The sequence below is a fragment of the Zophobas morio genome, unplaced genomic scaffold (genome assembly GCF_036711695.1).
Source record: "Zophobas morio isolate AGI-343-1 ecotype UQ-CSIRO unplaced genomic scaffold, CSIRO_AGI_Zmor_V1 ptg000026l, whole genome shotgun sequence".
Taxonomy (NCBI): domain Eukaryota; kingdom Metazoa; phylum Arthropoda; class Insecta; order Coleoptera; family Tenebrionidae; genus Zophobas; species Zophobas morio.
In genome coordinates, this window is record NW_026972131.1 from 1,984,090 (window position 1) to 2,003,438 (window position 19,349).

Here is a 19,349-nt window from a genome sequence, read left to right on the forward strand (position 1 = left end):
GGGAATTTGCCGGTGAAAAACGAAAAATTAAATCCCTAAGTTGGGGTCCCTAGACTGTGATAACATAAATTTAAATTCAACCGCATCGACACCCACTGGATGAAAACCGATAAGCAATGCATAATTTTTATTAAAATTATACCGATTTCTGAAGAGTTGATACATGAATCTTACACAATTTATCAGCAAATTTTTGTAATTCACCTATTCGTGTTAAAACTCAATTTTTAAATATAAAAATTTCGTAGTAGGCCGCCTTATTTCTTGAATTTTCAGTTTTAAAACTGCGTTTTTTAGTTTTTTATCTTGTCATATTTCAAAAAAGTTATATCTCCATGAGGTGATATGATAAATAGCAAAAAATGAAAATTTAAATATCTAAGGTAACAACCAGGAGTTTCTTGTTTTATAAAATAAAAAGATCATATTGTAAATTCTGGAGATGACGTCATCCCGTTAATAGTGGGGATGATTACCGAAATTTTGGTTAACGTTTTACCCTCTACAGGATGTTCCTAAAATACATATAAAATTTGAGAATAATCGGTCCGGTAGTTTTGGAGATTATCTATCTAATAAAAATCCGGACAAACAGCAAGCAGGCAGACAGACAAACGGAAACGGGGACCTATTTTTTTGTACTCTGGGGATTATGAAACATTGAAAAAACATGAAATTTGCAAGTCGAGTGAACCATTGCCGTTCTTGATTTAATCAATAAAATAAAATAAATTAATCTATTCATTCAAATCTAAAAAAATGGCTAAAGAGTTTAGACAGTACTTCCCTCGCTGTCGGAAACGTGACGACTGCAAGCCTATCATGTCTTTTTTGTATTACATTTTTGTAATTCTTGATTTAATCAATAAAATTAATTGACTCAGTCATTAATTTTTTTCAGACACACTGTATAAGCAAATCTAAAAAATATTAATGCAGTGATAAAACACAACTATAGACTCATCACTCTTTACACATTTAAGCATTTTTTCAGCAAAATTTTGCGGTGGCGTCATCAAATTTTTAGAGGGATAAGCAACTACATTTCAATCAAAATTTTACCATGCTTATGATAAATTTGAAACATCTCCAAGATTTCAAAGCATTCGGTTTTGTAGTTCCTGATTAAATCAATAAAATAAATTCACACTTTCATGAATTTTTTTGAGTCACCCTGTATATGCAAATCCAAAAAATATGAATGGAATGATAAATCACAACTACAGACTCATGATATTTTGCACTTTTAAGGTAGAATCTATTAAGCAAAATTTTGAGGTGACGTCATCAATTTTTTAGGGGGGGGGATTAGCAAATACATTTTGACTAAACATTTACCTTGCCTATGATAATTTTAAAACATGTCCAAGATTTCAAAGCATTCGATTAATTCCTGATTAAAGCAATAAAATAAATTCACACATTCATTAATTTTTTTGAGTCACCCTGTATATGCAAATCTAAAAATATGAATGAAATGATAAATCACAAGGAGTCATATTTTCAAATTACACTCTGAGTTGTAGTGGAAACTAATAGAATCTGAGATCCAAAAAAAAACAAATGAGTGGTTCGCCTTCAAAACAGAACACTCTGTATAGTTGAAAATAATTTTAGTACATGGTCCTCAAAGAATTCTTTTTTCTCTTTCTGATAATTATTGAGATACCTCTTCTCAAAATATAAATCAGTTCTCATTGTCCAGTACACAAAATAAGTCAGTGAAATGGTGAAAAGAAGTGGGCGGAGCTGACTTTCACTTTTTTCCACAGTCTTATAAGCAAGCAGTAGCCCCGCCCACCCACCGCCTCTTAATTCTAGTGACTAAGTACTCCTTTAATGTTGTTCCGTCTTATCTTAGCAAGTACTAGTCCCGCCCACCCGCCCTTTATTTTTTTAGAAGCTATGAGATTTGCTAAAATCAGTTTTATCATAGCACATGCTAGCCCCGCCCACCCTCCCTGTCTTTTTTTTAGAGGATATGTCTTGTGCCAAAATCAATCTTATCTTAGCAAGTTCTAGCCCCGCCTACTCGCGCTCTTCTCACTCTAACAACTAATTTTATTTCTATTCAGCATAAGATACATCTTTCAGTTAGATTGCATAAAACCAATCCCGGAAATGGAGGCCGGGTGGGTGGGCGGGGCTAATTACATTCTGAGTGGTAGCGGAAACTAAAGAATTTAAAATCCGGAAAAAAAATAATCATAGCTTTCTTTGTTATACCATTTGCTATAAGATTTATTTCTTATTTCAGAATGTATAAAAATATATTCTGTATATTTCATTTGAAAAAACTAAGTTGTGTGGTTCGTATTAAAAACAAAACACTCTGTATAGTTGAAAATAATTTTAGTATATGGTCCTCAAAGAATTACTGAGATACCTCGTACAAAAATAATTAAATTCTCATTTTACAATAGATAAAATAAGTCAGTGAAATGGAAAAAGGAAATGGGCGGAGCTAACTTTAGCTTTTTTCTACAGTGTCTTATAAATACGCAGTAGCCCCGCCCGCCCACCCCCTCTTAATTCTAGTGACTATTCTTTCACTGTTGTTCCGTCTTATCTTAGTAAGCGTCAGCCCCGCCCACCCAGCCTTTATTTTCTTAGGAACCATGTTATTTGCCAAAATCAGCTTTATCATAGCAAATGATAGCCCCGCCCACCCGCCCTCTGTTTTTTGAGGATATGTGATTTGCCAACATCAGTCTTATCTTAGCAAGTTCTAGCTCCGCCTACTTGCGCTCTTCTCATTCTAACAACAAATTTTATTTCTGGTCAGTATAAGATAGATCTTTCATTTACATTACATAAAAAACCAAATTATATTCTGAGTGGTAGTGGAAACTAATAGAATCTGATATCCGAAAAAAAACTGAGTTGTGTGGTTCGAGTTGATTTTCGTATATGGTCGTCAACGAGTTTTCTTTTTTTCTGATAAATAACTGAGATATATCATTATTTTAAAAATAAATTTCGTGGCCTGCTAGATGACTTTTTTTTGTTCATATGGTAGTTTTTAAAATTTCGATTTACTGACACAGTTCTTGCTGTCTATTTTGTGTGATTTAGTGCAAATTTCATTTTTAAATCTTGGCGGTGTAAACATTTAAACAAACTTGTTAAAAAAGTGCAAAAATTATTTTAGGAAAAATTATTTTGCAATTGATTTTTCGTTTTCGGACAAACTTTTTTGCTATTTTTTCATCCATTTTGAATTTGATGCTCAAAAATCTTTACTATGCGCAGTTTTATGTTTATTTTGAACTGGAAAGTTAAAATTTTTCGCAAAATTATTTATTTGAGTATCCATTTGTAAAGTATTTGTTTTTTTTTTGTTCAACGCATAAAAAAGGATGGTTTTATTACATACAGTGTGTCTCAATGCATCATTTAAAAGTATATAAAATTTGGATTCGGACGCCACAGCTATGGCGCTTCTGGAAAATTCCCGTATGTGTTTTGTTTTTGAAATAGTTTGAAAAAGAGTTACTAGGTAATAGATAAGATCTTATCCAGTAACTCTAGTTCGAAACAATCTTGCGGACCAGTTGTCTGGTTTTTGAAGTAGTTGGAAAGAATCTCAGGGACCCCTGGTGTTTTGTGTTTAAAGTGCTTTAAAAGAATCTGGAGGACCAATTGTATCTGGTTTTTGAAGTAGTTTGAAGGAATCTCGGGGACCCACTGTGTTTTGTTTTTGAAGTATCTAGTTTGAAAGAATTTCGCGGACCCGTTGTATCTGGTTTTTGAAGTATAGTTCGAAGGATTTTGGGGACATCTTTTGTTTTATTTTTGCAGTAATTTGAAAGAATCTCGGGGACCATTTGTATTTTGTTTTTGAAGTAGTTTCAAAAAATGTCGGGATCCCCTTGTGTCTGGTTTTTGAAGTAGTTTGAAAGAATCTCGGGGACCACTTGTATTTTGTTTCTGAAGTAGTTTGAAAAAATGTCGGGGTCCCTTTGTATCTGGTTTTTGAAGTAGGTTGAAAGAATCTCGGGGACTCTTTATGTCTGGTTTTTCAAGTAGTTTGAAAGAATCTCGGGGACCCTTTGTAGCTGGTTTTTGAAGTAGCTTTAAGGATCTCGGGGACACCGTTCAGGCTATAGTTTACAGCCATTTTCACATTTAAAAGGTGTTTTTTCTGAATTCTGAAAAAATCTTCTTTCATCACGAATCTGACAACGAACAAACACAATAAAAATAGGAGAATGAACGAAAAATGGAAAGAAGAAGGAACGAAATGTGTGAATGAACAAACAGAAAAAATGAAACTAAATCAAATTTGGCAAAAAAATTCGACTAACCTGGAGGATTTCTTCGTTGACGATGTTCTCCGTGTTGACCACCCCGTCCTCTAGATAGGATGTATACGGCAAAATTTTGGGGTGACGTCATCAATTTTTTAGGGGGGATGAGCAAATACATTTTGATTAAAAATTTACCATACTTATAATACATATAACTGTAAAACATCTCCAAGATTTCAAAGCATTCGGTTTTGCCGTTCCTGATTTAATCAATAAAATAAATTGACTCAGTTATTAATTTTTTTGAGCCACCGGTATAAACACATCTAAAAAATATGAATGCAATGTTAAATCACAAGTAAAAACTCATCATATTTTGCACATTTCGGGTAAACTTAGGAATTTAACTCGTTAAATCAGTTTTATCTCAACAAATACTAGGCCCGCCCACCCGCCTCTTATTTTCCCAGCGGATATGTCATTTGCTGAAATAAGTCTTATCTTACCAAGTACTAGCCCCCCGCACCCGCCCCCTGTTTTCTCAGACGATATGTCATTTGCCAAAAGAAGACTTATGATAGCAAGTACTAACCCCGCCCACCCGCCCTTTATTTTCTCAGAGGGTAGTACTTGCTAAGATAAGTCTTATTTTGGCAAATGACATATCCTCTAAGAAAATAGGGGCGGGTGGGTGGGGCTAGCACTTGCTCAGATAAGACTGATTTTGGCAGACGCCATGTCCTTTGAGAAAATAGAGGGTGGGTGGGCGGGGCTAGTACTTGCTATGATAAGACTGATTTTGGCAAAGGCCATACTCTCTGAGAAAATAGAGGGCGGGTGGGCGGGGCTACCACTTACTAAGAAAAGACTGATTTTGTCCGTATTAAAGTTGTAAAAACTTGTTAAATATAAAAGGTGTTAAATTGTATATTTCCATAGTAACGACTTAAGGGTGCCCAGTAGCAGACCGAAAAGTGAGCTAAATAGATTTTCATTTTACGGGCGTAATTTCAACTTTGAAAAAAAGATCGACATTTCAATTAATAGATTATGTCTAAATCTTTGGGGAAGACACAATATTTTTTAAAATAAGTGATTGTTTAGTGTTTAATTAATCAGTCATTCTTCGAAGAATTTTGCATTTTTAGACGAGGAGAGAGCATTTTTCGCTTCAACTTTTATATCAGTGCAAATACAACATTGAGCTCTATGGGGAAGAGCCGGTCATTTTTGTTTAAAATTTATATTCATCAAAATATTTGGTTTTTAAAAAAATACTGACTAATGAAAATAAAGTGAAACTAGGCAACCCTATTTACAAAGTTTTCCGTTTCAATAAATGGCTGAGTTTTACACAGCAGGGAGCCTTGCCGACCGACCCTTTCAGGTTATCAGTCCAGGTACTTTAGGCCATAAAACTCATAAATACTCTTAGCTGACCAACATTGTTGAAACTCTTTTACAAGTCGACTTCTTTCATTGCTGACATAATTTGATTTAAAAGTATGCAAATTTTTATAATTTTATACATTCTACTAAAATTTTTTTTTTGAAAAAATTATTCAAATATTTTTTATTAATCTGTCATTTTATATATTAATCAATACACAAAACTGACAAGATTTAGATTCTCATCACTTCACTAACCACTTATTTACTTGAACAATCATTTATTTAAATTTAATTTTTTGATACTCTTTTCCGCACCACCTATGAGGTAGAGTATTATAGGCATGTTTTTTACGTGGTATCTCCAGTAAACCTATTCCAATATTACTATTTATTCCTGTGTGTGTTTGTACTAGAAGGGCAAAAGATTTATATGAACTGCACATGACGGGATTGCAAATAAAAAAATTTAATTGTACAATTTTTTCTTTACAATTTGTCTAATGGGTTCACTTGTTTAATAACGAGAATCTACTCTCTCCGGAAGTAAGGCATATAAATAAAAATTTTTCTAGAGCTCTATCATATTATTTTCCCAAAATTTATCATCTCGTTGAATTAAGCATTATTTAAATTGGACATTTTATATATTTCTACGATAGCGTTTTTGTTTATTAAGCCGTCTGGCGATGCCGCTAAAAATGTACAAACCGCATTGTCTTATTGTGCAAAATGCTTCATTTTCTATACAAAGATTTTCGGAGAGTACATCATGCTGAACTAGATTTGCAGACATGTAAAATGTTTTTCACAGTACAGTAGGATTAGCCGTGTTACTTGTTCTCTCATTTTGCAAATTTTACCAAAATAACGTTCGGTTAGTCTAAAGGATTTTTCTGCGCACCATTCTGTATTATTGCGTTCGCCAATTGTGTTTTGTTCGATTAAAAAGACATCAACGTTTGAAAGTTTTTTGAGAAATACTTTTTACGCTGTGACATATCAGGTATTTCAACTGCTTCGTTATTAGCACTGGGCGGAAAAATATCTTACGGATGCAATTCCCCAGTTGAAGCAAGGTGTGTTTTACGGCGAGTAGCGGGGACGCTTTGATCTGGTCCACAAGGTCGTAGCCAGTGCGTCGCTTGGAGTGTTTACAGCTTGTTAAAAAACTACTTCTATATTACTATATTACTTCAAATAAAAATACTCGATGCCCTTTTTAATTTTTCAAACACATGACCACAGATTTGTGATCTTGAAATGTTATATTATGTTGATATAGTCCAAAAGAAAAATATATTTGTAATCAAACTATCGCCGCGACAGCACTGGATCGAGCGTATGAAACACAATTCCGCGCGTTGGTTATTAGATACATCGTCGCCCGAGAACTTATATGATCCACAGACCGGAGCGCGCTCAGGCCAATGTCGACTCTATAAGCCTCCAGAAATTCTGCGAGAAATAGTTATTATTTAGATGCTTTTGTTTACACACGTCTCACATGTTTCACTCGACTTTGACACTCAACTATTAACTAAGAATTAATACTTTCACTGCGTTTGATACTAACGTCCTAAATTAGCAATACTAGTGGAACAGTAATCATGCAATAGATTTTTTTGGGAAAGTACAGTTATTTTTATGTTTTAGCAACAATGTGTTCTATTTTCTATTAATTTTGACATATTTTTAGTCACTATTTTGGTAGTTATTTTTTACTTTTATTTTTAGCAATAATAAATAGTCCAAACATGAAAAAATCAAACAAAAAAAATTGAAAAAATCTAAAATTTAGAAATCGAGAAATTGAACAATCGTATAATTGAATAATCGAAACATCGAAAAACTGGAAAATCGAAAAATTAAAAAAAATGGAAAATCAGAAATTTAATGAATTCCGAAAATTGAAAAAGTGAAATATACATAGAAGAACTGAAAACTCGAGAAATCGAAAAATCTAGAATTTTAAAAATCGAAAAATTAAAATATCGAAAAGCTGAAAAATTGCGAAATCGTATCAGTGAAACATCGGACAATTGAGAAATCGAAAAATAAAAAAAATGGAGAAATCGAAAATTTGAAGAATGGAAAAATTGAAAATGTCAAAAATTAAAATACTGAAAAATTGAAACATCAAAAGTTGAAAAATTTAAAAACCGAAAAGCCGAAAAATCTCAATAATGTATTTATAAACCACAAGTTCAGGATTATGCTACTAAATTATTGATAACGTCATCTCAAAATTTTGTTGAATAAATTCTACTAAAAATGTGCAAAATATGATGAGTTTTTACTTGTAATTTATCATTGCATTCACATTTTTTTAGATTTGCTTATATAGCTAGGTGGCTCAAAAAAATTAATGAATGAGTCAATTTATTCTATTGATTAAATCAGTCTCGACTCACTCCATTTTCTCAGAAATTTTTGGAATAGTGTTATTTTTAATAAGTTTGCCTCAAGTTGTGTCATGGTAAATATTTGTATAATGGCAATTTTAAAACCTATAATTTCAGAAAAGCTGATTTTTATCAGTTGTACAGCTTACTCCTGAACACAGACTGGTCCTTTATTACTAGCTGTACTGATGTAGACATTGCGTGCTCCTTTTTTTACTCCAAATTAAACAACATATTTGAGTTGTCAGTTCCTAAAAGCAGACGATTCAAAAAACGTCAATACCCACCATGGTTTAATCGCCACATTATTCAAAAACTTAAGCTAAAATGGAAACTTTGGGCTATTCATAAACGTAGTAATGATGTTGAATCCTATAATAAATTCAAAAATTTAAGAGCTGAGATTAAAAATGAGATCAAACTGTCCCATATCGCATACATGCAAAACATCGAAAGCAATATTCCTTCTGATCCGAACCTTTTCTGGCAGTATATTAAGAGCTTTAAACAAGAAAATCTCATACCGAATTCGATGACGTACAACAATAAAATTATAAACGGTCCTATAAACATCGTTAATTCATTTGCTGACTTTTTTCAGCAATCTTTTATCCCATCTGATCCCTCTGTGCAATTTTCTCCTATCACTGTACCTCAGTTTTTAGAAAATTTTTCAGTGAAGAAGAGGTTCTCCACATTCTGCAAAAGATGAAAAACAAAATGACATCTGGGCCTGACGGCATCCCGTTTTTTCTATTAAAGGATTGTGCAAGCGTCCTCGCTTTTCCATTAATGATTATCTTTAATCTTTCGATTAGTTCTGGAATATATCCTACCCTTTGGAAAGAGTCATACGTTTTTCCTGTCTTCAAAAAAGGAAACATAAGCGAAATAGAAAATTATCGGCCCATAACGTTGCTGTGTAACTTTTCTAAAGCATTTGAAACATTATTACATAATGCTATTGTTCATCATATTGGAACATATATCACCCCATTACAGCATGGCTTCTTCAGAGGTAGATCTATTGAGACTAATCTTTGTTGTTTCACTCAATTTGTTGCAGAATCATTTGATACTGAAGCCCAGGTTGATTGTATTTATACCGATTTCTCAAAGGCATTTGACAGATTAGACCACTTTAAGCTACTAAATAAATTAAGCTCTTTCGGTATATCAAATGCATTTATCAAATTATTCAAATCCTATTTAATTGGTAGAACGCAAACTGTCACTCTTAGTGGTTTCCACTCGGATCAAATACATGTCACCTCGGGGGTTCCACAAGGGTCAATTCTTGGGCCTTTGTTTTTCATTATGTTCATTAATGATATAGTATCTAATCTGGATTCTCAATGTCTTTTATATGCTGATGACCTGAAAGTATTTAGAAAAATATCATCTTTTTCAGACCACCTTAAACTTCAATCTGATTTAAGAAAAATTGAAGTAATGTGCCTCCAAGAAGGGCTTCCTCTAAATATTTCGAAGTGTGGTGTAATGACGTTCTCATTGAAACATAATAATAGCATTTATATGTACCATGTAAGTGACTCGGCGCTTCAACGGTTTGTCACAATTAAAGATTTGGGAATCATTTTTGATACAAAGTTATCATTTTCAGAACATTATGATTCAATAGTAGCATCAGCGCTAAGAGCTTTAGGATTCATAATTCGAAGCAGCAAGCATTTTCAGAACAACAAGACTCTCCTCTGTTTATATTTTGCATTCGTGAGATCAAAATTAGAATACGGTTGCACTATTTGGTCTCCCGGTTATAATACGCACTGCCTCAAAATAGAGAATTTACAACGCAAATTTTTAAAATTTCTCCACTTTAGAGCATTCGGTTTTTATCCGGACAGAGGTTTTCCTCATGATACTCTGCTATCCATTTTCTCAGTTCAGAGGTTAAAAATGAGACGTGTTATTTTGTCTTTATGTTTTCTCTTTAAGCTTGTAAATGGTAAAATTGATTCAGACGTACTATTGGGAAAATTGTCTTTCTTGGTACCTAGACTTAATACCAGAAATCCAGAATGTTTTTACGTTGAATTTTCAAGAATAAACGTACATATGTTTTTACCTATTGTCACTATGTGTCGTAACTATAATTTATACAGAAATCATTTTGACCTATTCAACAGCAGTATCCGCCAAATTAAAAGTTTGCGTTTATAATTTTGAATTAATTTTCAATTTTCTCTCTTTTTTTTTTCTTAATTCTTTCCCATCCTTATAAATGGTTTATCTGTTAGGATGGCTAAATAATAATAATAATAATAATAATAATAATAATAATAATAATTTAGTCTAATCCACATTGATTTACGTGTCCTTGCAAAATGTTGATGATTTCATCACAAAATTGTGTAGTTAAATTGTACTAAAGTAAAAATTTAACTCGAAAATGCTGGATATGTTTCATTGTATTTTAGGTGCGAGGGAAGTTCTCTCGAAACAATTTTCCACCAATTTTTTTTTGCTGTTATATTTGAACATAAACAGTTTATTTTATATATTTTTAAAACATTATAAAAAAAATAAAAAGTAGTGTTAGACTGAACCTTGTGGGTTTCTCAATCTATTTTCCGCAGCATTTTAAACTTTCAACTCAATTTCTTTCAAAATACATACAAATGGATTTCGATGGTTATTTCCCTGTATCTTTCATTTGAAAATAAATAAGCTTATCTGGTGTTGTTTACCGATTTGCATTTTATGACGGACTTCCTACAGTGACCATAATCTCTCCTCTCTTGGGTCGCTACCTGCCGTGGATCGGTACTTTGGGTTGCACAGTTACAAAAAATAAATCTTCTCACTGAAACCGATTTTTCGGGCGACGACTGGGGACCCTTAAATTCCTAAGTCTGATTGGATATTTAATTTTTAACAACTCAGTCATTAATTTTTCTGAGACAGCCTGTATAAGTAACTTAAAAAATATTAATTATATGTACAGTAAAAATAAAACACAAGTGTAGACTCATCATACTTTGCACATTATTTTATGATAGGATATTCAACAATATTTTGAGGTGACGTCATTAATTTTTTTGGTGGATGAGTATACCTAATCTTCAACACCTATTAAATGGCTATTTCTCACTCGTGGAACGGTCCCCTTCGCCTTCGGCTCGAGAATGTTCCATAATATACATTTTTTGCTGTTGTAAATTCGATGGACTCGGTACGCCACTGGTTGATGTATTTCAAACACCACTGTGACATTAGTGTTGACAGCCAGGGACTACCGCTGCATTCGGCATATTTCCTTTAGTTAGGTGCTGTTTATGGTCTTTGGCCGGAGACGTCACTCATTTGATTAATTAATTAAAACAAAGAGTTAAACGTACACGTAGTAATTAATCGTGTGCTTTATTTTTATAAAATTCATGGTCAACTGTATAAACCTTTATAAACCTTATTGTACCAATGTATATATTAATATATGTATATAATATAAAGTTATAAAAATTTAAAAAAACTATCCATTTTATATCTGTTTCGCCACAAGATAAGATATAAAGATTGATTAGATTTCGTAGTACATAGTCTCATTATTGAACACACAGTAGTCATCAAAATGTTACAGAGCTTCAATCATAATTGCGATACCTTGACCACCTCCAATACATGCTGATCCAATCCCCAATTTTGCCTGTCTGCGTCTACAAAATTTTAAATTAGGCGCCGTTATATTTCAAAAAACTGAATAATACCTCAACTCATGAACCAAATGGGCTGTAATTCTCGAACCAGAAGCAGCCAATGGGTGCCCAATAGCGATCGCTCCACCATCAACATTTAGTTTGTTAAGGTCAAGTTTTAAATTCTTAGCACATGCCAGAGCTTGAGCACCAAATGCTTCATTGATCTGGATAAATCAAATAAAATAAAATACACATATTTGTGTAACTTAATCAACCTATACCTCAACTAAATCAATATCATCCAAGGATTTTCCAGTTGCTTTAAGAACATTCTGTATAGCCGGCACTGGTCCTATCCCCATAATGGTAGGATCAACACCAACTACAGAAAATGCGACAATTCTAGCCAGAGGTGTCAGATTATGTTTAGTGGCAGCTTCTTCACTAGCCACCACAATAGCGCCAGCACCGTCACATATCCCCTAAAACACGTCTTCATAAAACAAAGACAATACAAGAATTTAAAACATACAGAAGCCGAACCTGCAGTGACCAATCCATTTTCTTTAAACAACGTAGGAAGTTTTTTAAGGCCTTCTAGAGTGGTTTCAGGGCGCGGATGTTCATCTACATCAACAATTGCACTCCCTTTTTTAGCCTTGATGGTGACAGGCGCAATTTCTTCCTTAAAACGACCAGCGTCTTGCGCTGTTAAATAAAAAATATATTACACTGCAATTATAAAGCATGATCAACTTAGTACCAGCTTTCCAATTGTGTTGTGATTTCAAAGCAAATGCGTCGACTTCATCTCTGGTGATGTTGAACTGAGCCCCCAATTTTTCAGCTGTGAGGGCCATCGGCATTTTACAGTATGTATCAGTCAAACCAAGCCAAAGAGAATCTTCCAAGACGACGTTCTGACCGAGTGGAACCCCAAAACGAATATTTCTTGCGATATGTGGAGTTTGTGACATACTGTCTGCACCACCAGCCAACGAAATTTGACTAACTCCTGTTTGAATATCCTAGAAAAAGTATTACAATATTTTAAAATCAGAGTACTTAACACAATATTACCTGCACCGCGTTTACAATTGACTGAAATCCTGACCCACATAACCTGTTTACGAGGAAAGCTGGGCGATCTTGGGGAATGCCGCATCTTAAGGCTGAATGTCTGGGTATGAAGGCACCATCAGAAGACGATTGCTAAAACATCGTTTTATACCTTTTTTTTCCGGAACAAAATGGTCGTGAACTTACAGTAAGAACATTACCAACAATCACTGTATCGATTAACTCAGGTTTCACATTTGCTGCAGTTAAGGCTGCTTTTGCAGCAACTGTTTGTAATTCTGTAGCAGACGTTTTTGTAAATTTTCCTCCATATGTACCAAAAGGTGTGCGTTTTGCTCCAACAATAACGATACCTGCAATGAATTTGACAAGTTTTAAAATTCAACAAAGTAGGTTAATTAATAATTTGTTTAAAAATTGTTTTTACCTTTTACCACAGAAGTCATGATTATAATCGATTGTTTTGTTTTTTTTAATGCGGAAACTAACTACAAAGGTGTTTCAAATGGTTATAAATCTACCCGTTTCCGTACGTTCTCGGTTCCAAACAGGTTATAAGTTATACTTCAATAATTATCTCAAAGTTAACTGTATTATGGTATAAAGTACAAAGGTCTAAAAAGTTGAAAGTAATGATGCCATAACAAAAGATTATAAAGATAATAGACTATGTAACATAACGTTTAACATTGTAACATAATAAACAAAAATATAAAGTGATTAGGAAAATATTTCTCCTTTTTCATCACTGCATCAGAATAAATTACTATTAAACTGTTTTTTTTCTTATTATTACTTTTTTAACATGAATCTCCATTTATTGCAGTGTTTTATTTTTACAAAAAAATAAATAAATATTACACAATTTTAAATTAGCGCTTTGTGACGTAACAGTTACTAAACTTATTACTATTGGTTGTGGTGGAAGGGGACAGCGAGATTTACCAATAAAAATGAGTTAAAGGCACGCGCCAATTTTAAAACAATTAAACCGATGCATTAATTATTGTTCATTGATATATTCAAATCAGAAACAGCACATCCCACTTTCACAATGTGGGAAAACAGAATGGTAATTTTTTAATCATGTAATGTATTCTGTTTATAAACCCCAAAAAATTGATTACGTCGTCTCAAAATTTTGTCGAATAAATCCTTTCGAAAATGTGAAAAATATGATCAGATTATACTTTTTTAGATTTGCTTATACAGAGTGAGTCAAAAAAATTAATGAATCAGGCAATTTATTTATTTTTCTCTCTTGTCACATTATTATTTCTTTTCTGGTAATTGGTAGCTCTCCTAAGAAATTTCTGTTGAGAGAGTTGGTAGAAGTTGATTTGGTTGCTAAAGGGGTGAAAGGCGTCACTTTTGGTTGTTTGGTGTGAGCGAAATCACGTGGTGAATTAGCTGGGTTAAGTTTAGTTGGTTTAAATCGGACCTATTGCAATGCTACTGTTTTCCCCAACAAGCGTAGCTAATTCTTGCGGTTTTTCCAAGCGGAAAATGCGGATTTTGTTTTGTTGTGTGTAAATTCACAGTTCATGTTAGGATTTTAATCGTTAACTAGTTCCAACACATTTTAAGAGTTGTTTATCAAGTTTTAAATAAGGTTTCTGTATGGTTATACTTAAGGCTGTTTACCAGTGGAAATGAAGACAGTGCAGTTTTTACAACGCTACAACTTTTTTATTTTCATATTTAACAAAATTATAAAAACATCATTGTTATTTTGTGTTTTCCCTTAGGGCGGTACAGCAGCCTTTTTTCCTTAATTTTAATGATTTACCTAAAAAAATAGTAAAGTAAATTAACTAAAACTTTACGACCGTGTAGTATGTTAATGCAGTAACATTGTAATTAACATTCATTTTTTCTAAATGTTATAAAAACATCAGTGTTCCCATATGCCAGAATTCAATATTTTCCTCAGTTTTCAAGGTTTCTAGGTCTTCCACAATTTTGACATTTCTAGACATTTCCAGATTTTCTAAAATTAATAGACCTCAATAGAAATTTTTGGAATCTGTGGAATCTTTAGAATCTTTGAGATGTATAAAATAATAATTAGGGTGTTCAAGACCCCTAATACTTGTAAGATTTATAAAAATTGAAGGAAGCATTCTTCAGATTTTTTGGATTTTTGTTTGTTTAGAGTCTTTGGGAATCTTTAAAATTTTTGTCATGTTAAAAGTTCATGCGTTTTTTACAAATTACAGAATCTTTGAACCAAATAATTTTAAAGATCTTTTTAATGTTTGAGCCCTTGGAATATTTAGAATCTTTCAGGTTTTCAGAGTCCTTAGAGTTTTAACAATCTTTGGAAATTTGGATACTCTAGAATTACTGGAAATTTTATAAAGTTTATAATTTTCATAATTTCTAGGAACATTAATTAATACTTCCAAATCTTTGCAATTTTTAAGATATTTTTGGATGTTTTTTCTATTTAGAATCTAAAACTTTAGTTTATTTATTTAGCATCTTTGGTGTCTTTACAATTCGCAAATTCTAGTGTGTATGAAAACGCCAAGATTTTTAGAATGTGTCGAGTCTTTAGAAATTTTGAAAGGTTTGAAACCTTTTCAATATTTCAAACATTTGGAAAGTTTGGAATTTTTAGAATGTCTACAATCTTAAGATTTTGTAAACTTTTGAAATTTTGATATTTAATATTTTTTTATTTTCTTTTATTTTTTGGGAATCTTCGTAATTTGCAAAAAAATTTCAAAATTTCTAGAATGTTCAGATTTTCTAGATTAACTCAGATTTTAAGATTTTCCAAAGTACATAAAATGACGTGAATTTCCACATTTTCCAAAATTTCTAAAATGATCAGGCTCTAGTTATACCAGAATTTTGAAATTCAACTTTTTCCGATATTTTCAAGATTTCTAGGTCTACCATCCCACTCTTTCTAAATTTTTTAAGATTTTCTAAAATTTATAGATTTCAAGAGTCCAAATGTTTGGAATTTTTGGAATCTCTGGAACCTTTACCGTTCCCAAGATTTATAAGATAATTATAAAGGTGTTCAAGGCCTTCAGTGCTTTTAGGATTTATAAAAATTACAGAAAACATTTTTCCGATCTTTACGATTTTTAGGTCTTTCAGGTTTTTGTTTTTTAAAGTCATTGGAATTTTTAAAATCTTTGACATTTTAAGAGTTCACGCAATTTTTACAAGTTTTAGAATCTTTGGCTTTGGGAATTTGTCTAGAACCTTTAGAATCTTTCAAGTATTCGAAACAGAATTTTAGCTTTTGACCTCTTAGCGTCCTGAAACCTTCAATTCGTATTATACGTAGTCTTCTTTTCACGACAAGAAACTTAAAACATTTTACAATTACGCTCCGCCCCTCAACCTGACAAGGAATGAAAAATTCATCGCAATTGAGATCGGGGCAGTTATAGGTGACATTTAATCTTCGGCTTTCTTTTTTACTCAAAACATAGTTTCTTTAAAAAACACGATTACTTAAGAACATGTTTCACTTAGCAATTTTCTGTAGAAAATATGGATTTTGCAGTTAAGCTCCGCCTCCCGACTTACGACAAATAAAAAAAAATCATCACAATCGAGATAGGATGAGTGGGCGGGGCTTATATATATTTTGCTTCTCTTTTAACATACGTAGCCTTCTTTTCACAACAAGAAACTTATAACCTGTTCAAAATAGTACATTTTTCTGGGGAAATATGAATTTTGTAATTATTTACGCTTCACCCCTCGGTCTAAGAATGAATGAAAAATTCATCAAAATTGAGATCAAGCTGTTTTTAAATATAGTTTTTTTTTAATAACACGATAATTAAACATGTTTTTCGTTTCTTGTAAGAAAAAGAAGACTACGTATATTAAGAAAAAATGGACAAAATATAAGCCCTCCACCCACCCAATCTCAAATGTGATAATTTTTGTATTCATTGTGAGCCGGAGTGGCGGAGATTTGTGGCAAAATCCTCATTTCTCCACAAGAAATTACCATGTGAAATATGTTCTCAAAAGGGTAAAATTTTGTAGAAATATGTATTTTGCAAATAAGCTCCGCCCCCGATTGAGATAGGGTCGTGGGTGTGATTTATATTTTGCCCTTTTTTCTTAATGTACGTAGTCTTCTTTTCACAACAAGAAACTTAAAACATATTCAAAATGGTAATTTTCTATAGCGAAGTACGGATTTTGCAATTAGGCTCCGCCTCCCGGCTCACGATGAATAAGAAAAATCATCACAATTGAGATTGGGTGGGTGGGCGGGGCTAATATTTTGTACTTTTTAACATACATAGCTTTCTTTTCACAAGAAGAAACTTAAAACCTGTCCAAAATAGTAAATTTTTGTGGGGAAAACTGGATTTTATAATTACGCTGCACCCCTTGACTTAACAACCAATGAAAAATGCATCATAATTGAGATCGGGACCTTTTTTAATATAGTCTTCTTTGAACAACACGATAGTTAACCATGTTTCTTGTAAGGAAAAGAAAACTACCTAAGTATGTTGCGAAAAAATGGGACAAAATTTAAGCCCCACCCACCCGCCCTGTCTCAAACCTGATGGTTTTCTATATTCATGGTGAGCCGGAGTGGCGGAGTTTAGTTGCAAAATCATTTCTCTACAACAAATTACCATGTGAAGAATGTTTTTAAAAGGGTAAAATTTTGAAGAGAAATATGAATTTTGCAATTACAATGGGGCAACTATAGGGGTTTAATCTATGGTTTTCTTTTTTACTTAATAAATGTATGTAGTTTTCTGTGAGCAATAAGATTATTTAAAAACACGTTCCACATTGAGATTTTCCGTAGAAAAATATGGATTTTGCAATTAAGCTCCGCCTCCCGGCCCACGACGAATAAAAATGTCATCACAATTGGGATAGGGTGGGTGGGCGGGGCTTATATTTTGCTTCTTTTTTAACATACGTAGCCTTCTTTTCACAACAAGAAACTTAAAACATGTCGAATATAATACACAATAGTTAAACATCTTTTTCGTTTCTTGTAAGGAAAAGAAGACTACGTATATTAAAAAATGGACAAAATATACGCCCCTCCAACCCACCCTTTCGCAAACGTGATGATTTTTTTTATTCATAGTCTTTAAAACCTTTTTTGTTTTATTTACAACTTTGATACCATCAGGTTAAAACAGCATTATTATTTTTATCAAATTCAATGACAATTCAAAGCTAATTGTTTTAAGTAACCAATCACTTGGATCAAGGCATCATTTAACATAATGTAAATTCTTTGCTTGAATCGTTGATAAAGTGTGGCATAATTTAATATCAGGTAAATCCTTTGTTCTGGTAGCGCCCATTAAATTGTTTGATGTTCAATCTTAATCTTAGATAAGAATTCTTTGTTGTTTAAAATTTCGCGAGCGTGTATGGCGAATTTAAATGTTGTTCATTGCTCTTTTTGAAACTTTAACACTTGTTCAGTTATAGTTTAATATCACAGTTGTAGAAATTGAACATTTAAATGGAATTGAGGTAAATAACACGATAACACGTGGTGGAAGCGGAGTGCGCGGTTCCTTGTCGAGCTGCACAAAAGACGCAGATCTTGTAATAGCAGCCAGGAGAGCAGTCGGGATGACGGGACGCTCACGGTATGGCCCAATGAGTGTCTAGCTGATATTCTTAAAGAAGTTTTTAAGAAAATCAGTGCAATTGGTTTGAAGGTTCATTCTATAAGCTCAGAATGGGATCGGCGAATCAAGCTATGTGGAAAACCCTTGGAATAAAAGCTGAAAGAAAATGCGAAACAAAAAATTATGTCCTAAACCCAGTTAATGGCGAAAAAATTTACTTTTTAGCTGATGGGCCACATTTATTAAAAAACATAAAGCAATGTTTGGTACAGAACAAAATCATTCAATTACCAAATGATTTTGTTGAAAAATATAAACTAACTTCTGATTTGGTTGACGTGCAAGACATTAAAGATTTTTGTGAAGAAGAAGGCAAATTTGAGCTGCAATTTGTGTCTAAATTAAATGTGGATCTTTTACGATCTAACCATTTTAACAAAATGAAGGTGTCAAATTCTCTAAACGTTTTGAATCGAAATGTTAGTTGTGGGATAAAATTTGATGCGAAAGAGGAGAGAGAAGACAAATTCTCTCTCTTCTCTAACGACAGCTGTTTTTATTGATGTTGTACATAGGTGGTTTCAGTTGATTAGTTCTAGATCAACTACTTTGGCCTTGAGCAAGTTTAATGTGCTTGTCTATACCTAGTTCCTAGTTCAATTGTAGCCCCTATTTAAAATTTTCCTAGTAACGCCACTGACCTTTTGGCATTAGTTTTAGATCAAAAATTGCTGCCACTTGTCAGCTCTACTCTTATCATTATACTATTTAGGTACACTAGATAAGACCAATACCTTCTAAAAGATAATGTTAGCCCTCATTGTTTATCATTCACTGTGATTTTTTTAAAATTAAATTCAAACTTTTAGTACTTGGTTAATCGTCCAGATGGCCCTCGTAAACTTGTATTTTTACCGATAAAACAGTATTCTTAGTTATCATTGTCAGAATTCGATGAGTCCTTGA

The 19,349-nt window shown here is 32.8% G+C and overlaps 1 protein-coding gene across 1 annotated transcript; it reads right to left on the reverse strand.

The window, feature by feature from the left end:
- Nucleotides 1–11,415: 11,415 nt before the first annotated feature.
- On the reverse strand, nt 11,416–13,382 carry LOC135136377 (3-ketoacyl-CoA thiolase, mitochondrial-like). Its single transcript, XM_064065612.1, has 8 exons — nt 13,211–13,382; nt 12,970–13,136; nt 12,784–12,915; nt 12,467–12,731; nt 12,236–12,411; nt 11,985–12,185; nt 11,773–11,927; nt 11,416–11,721 (listed from the first exon to the last, which is right to left on the reverse strand). Exons 1-8 carry the CDS (start codon nt 13,227–13,229, stop codon nt 11,640–11,642), a joined length of 1,197 nt encoding a protein of 398 aa, XP_063921682.1. The 5' UTR covers nt 13,230–13,382; the 3' UTR covers nt 11,416–11,639.
- Between the last annotated feature and the right edge of the window lie 5,967 nt (nt 13,383–19,349).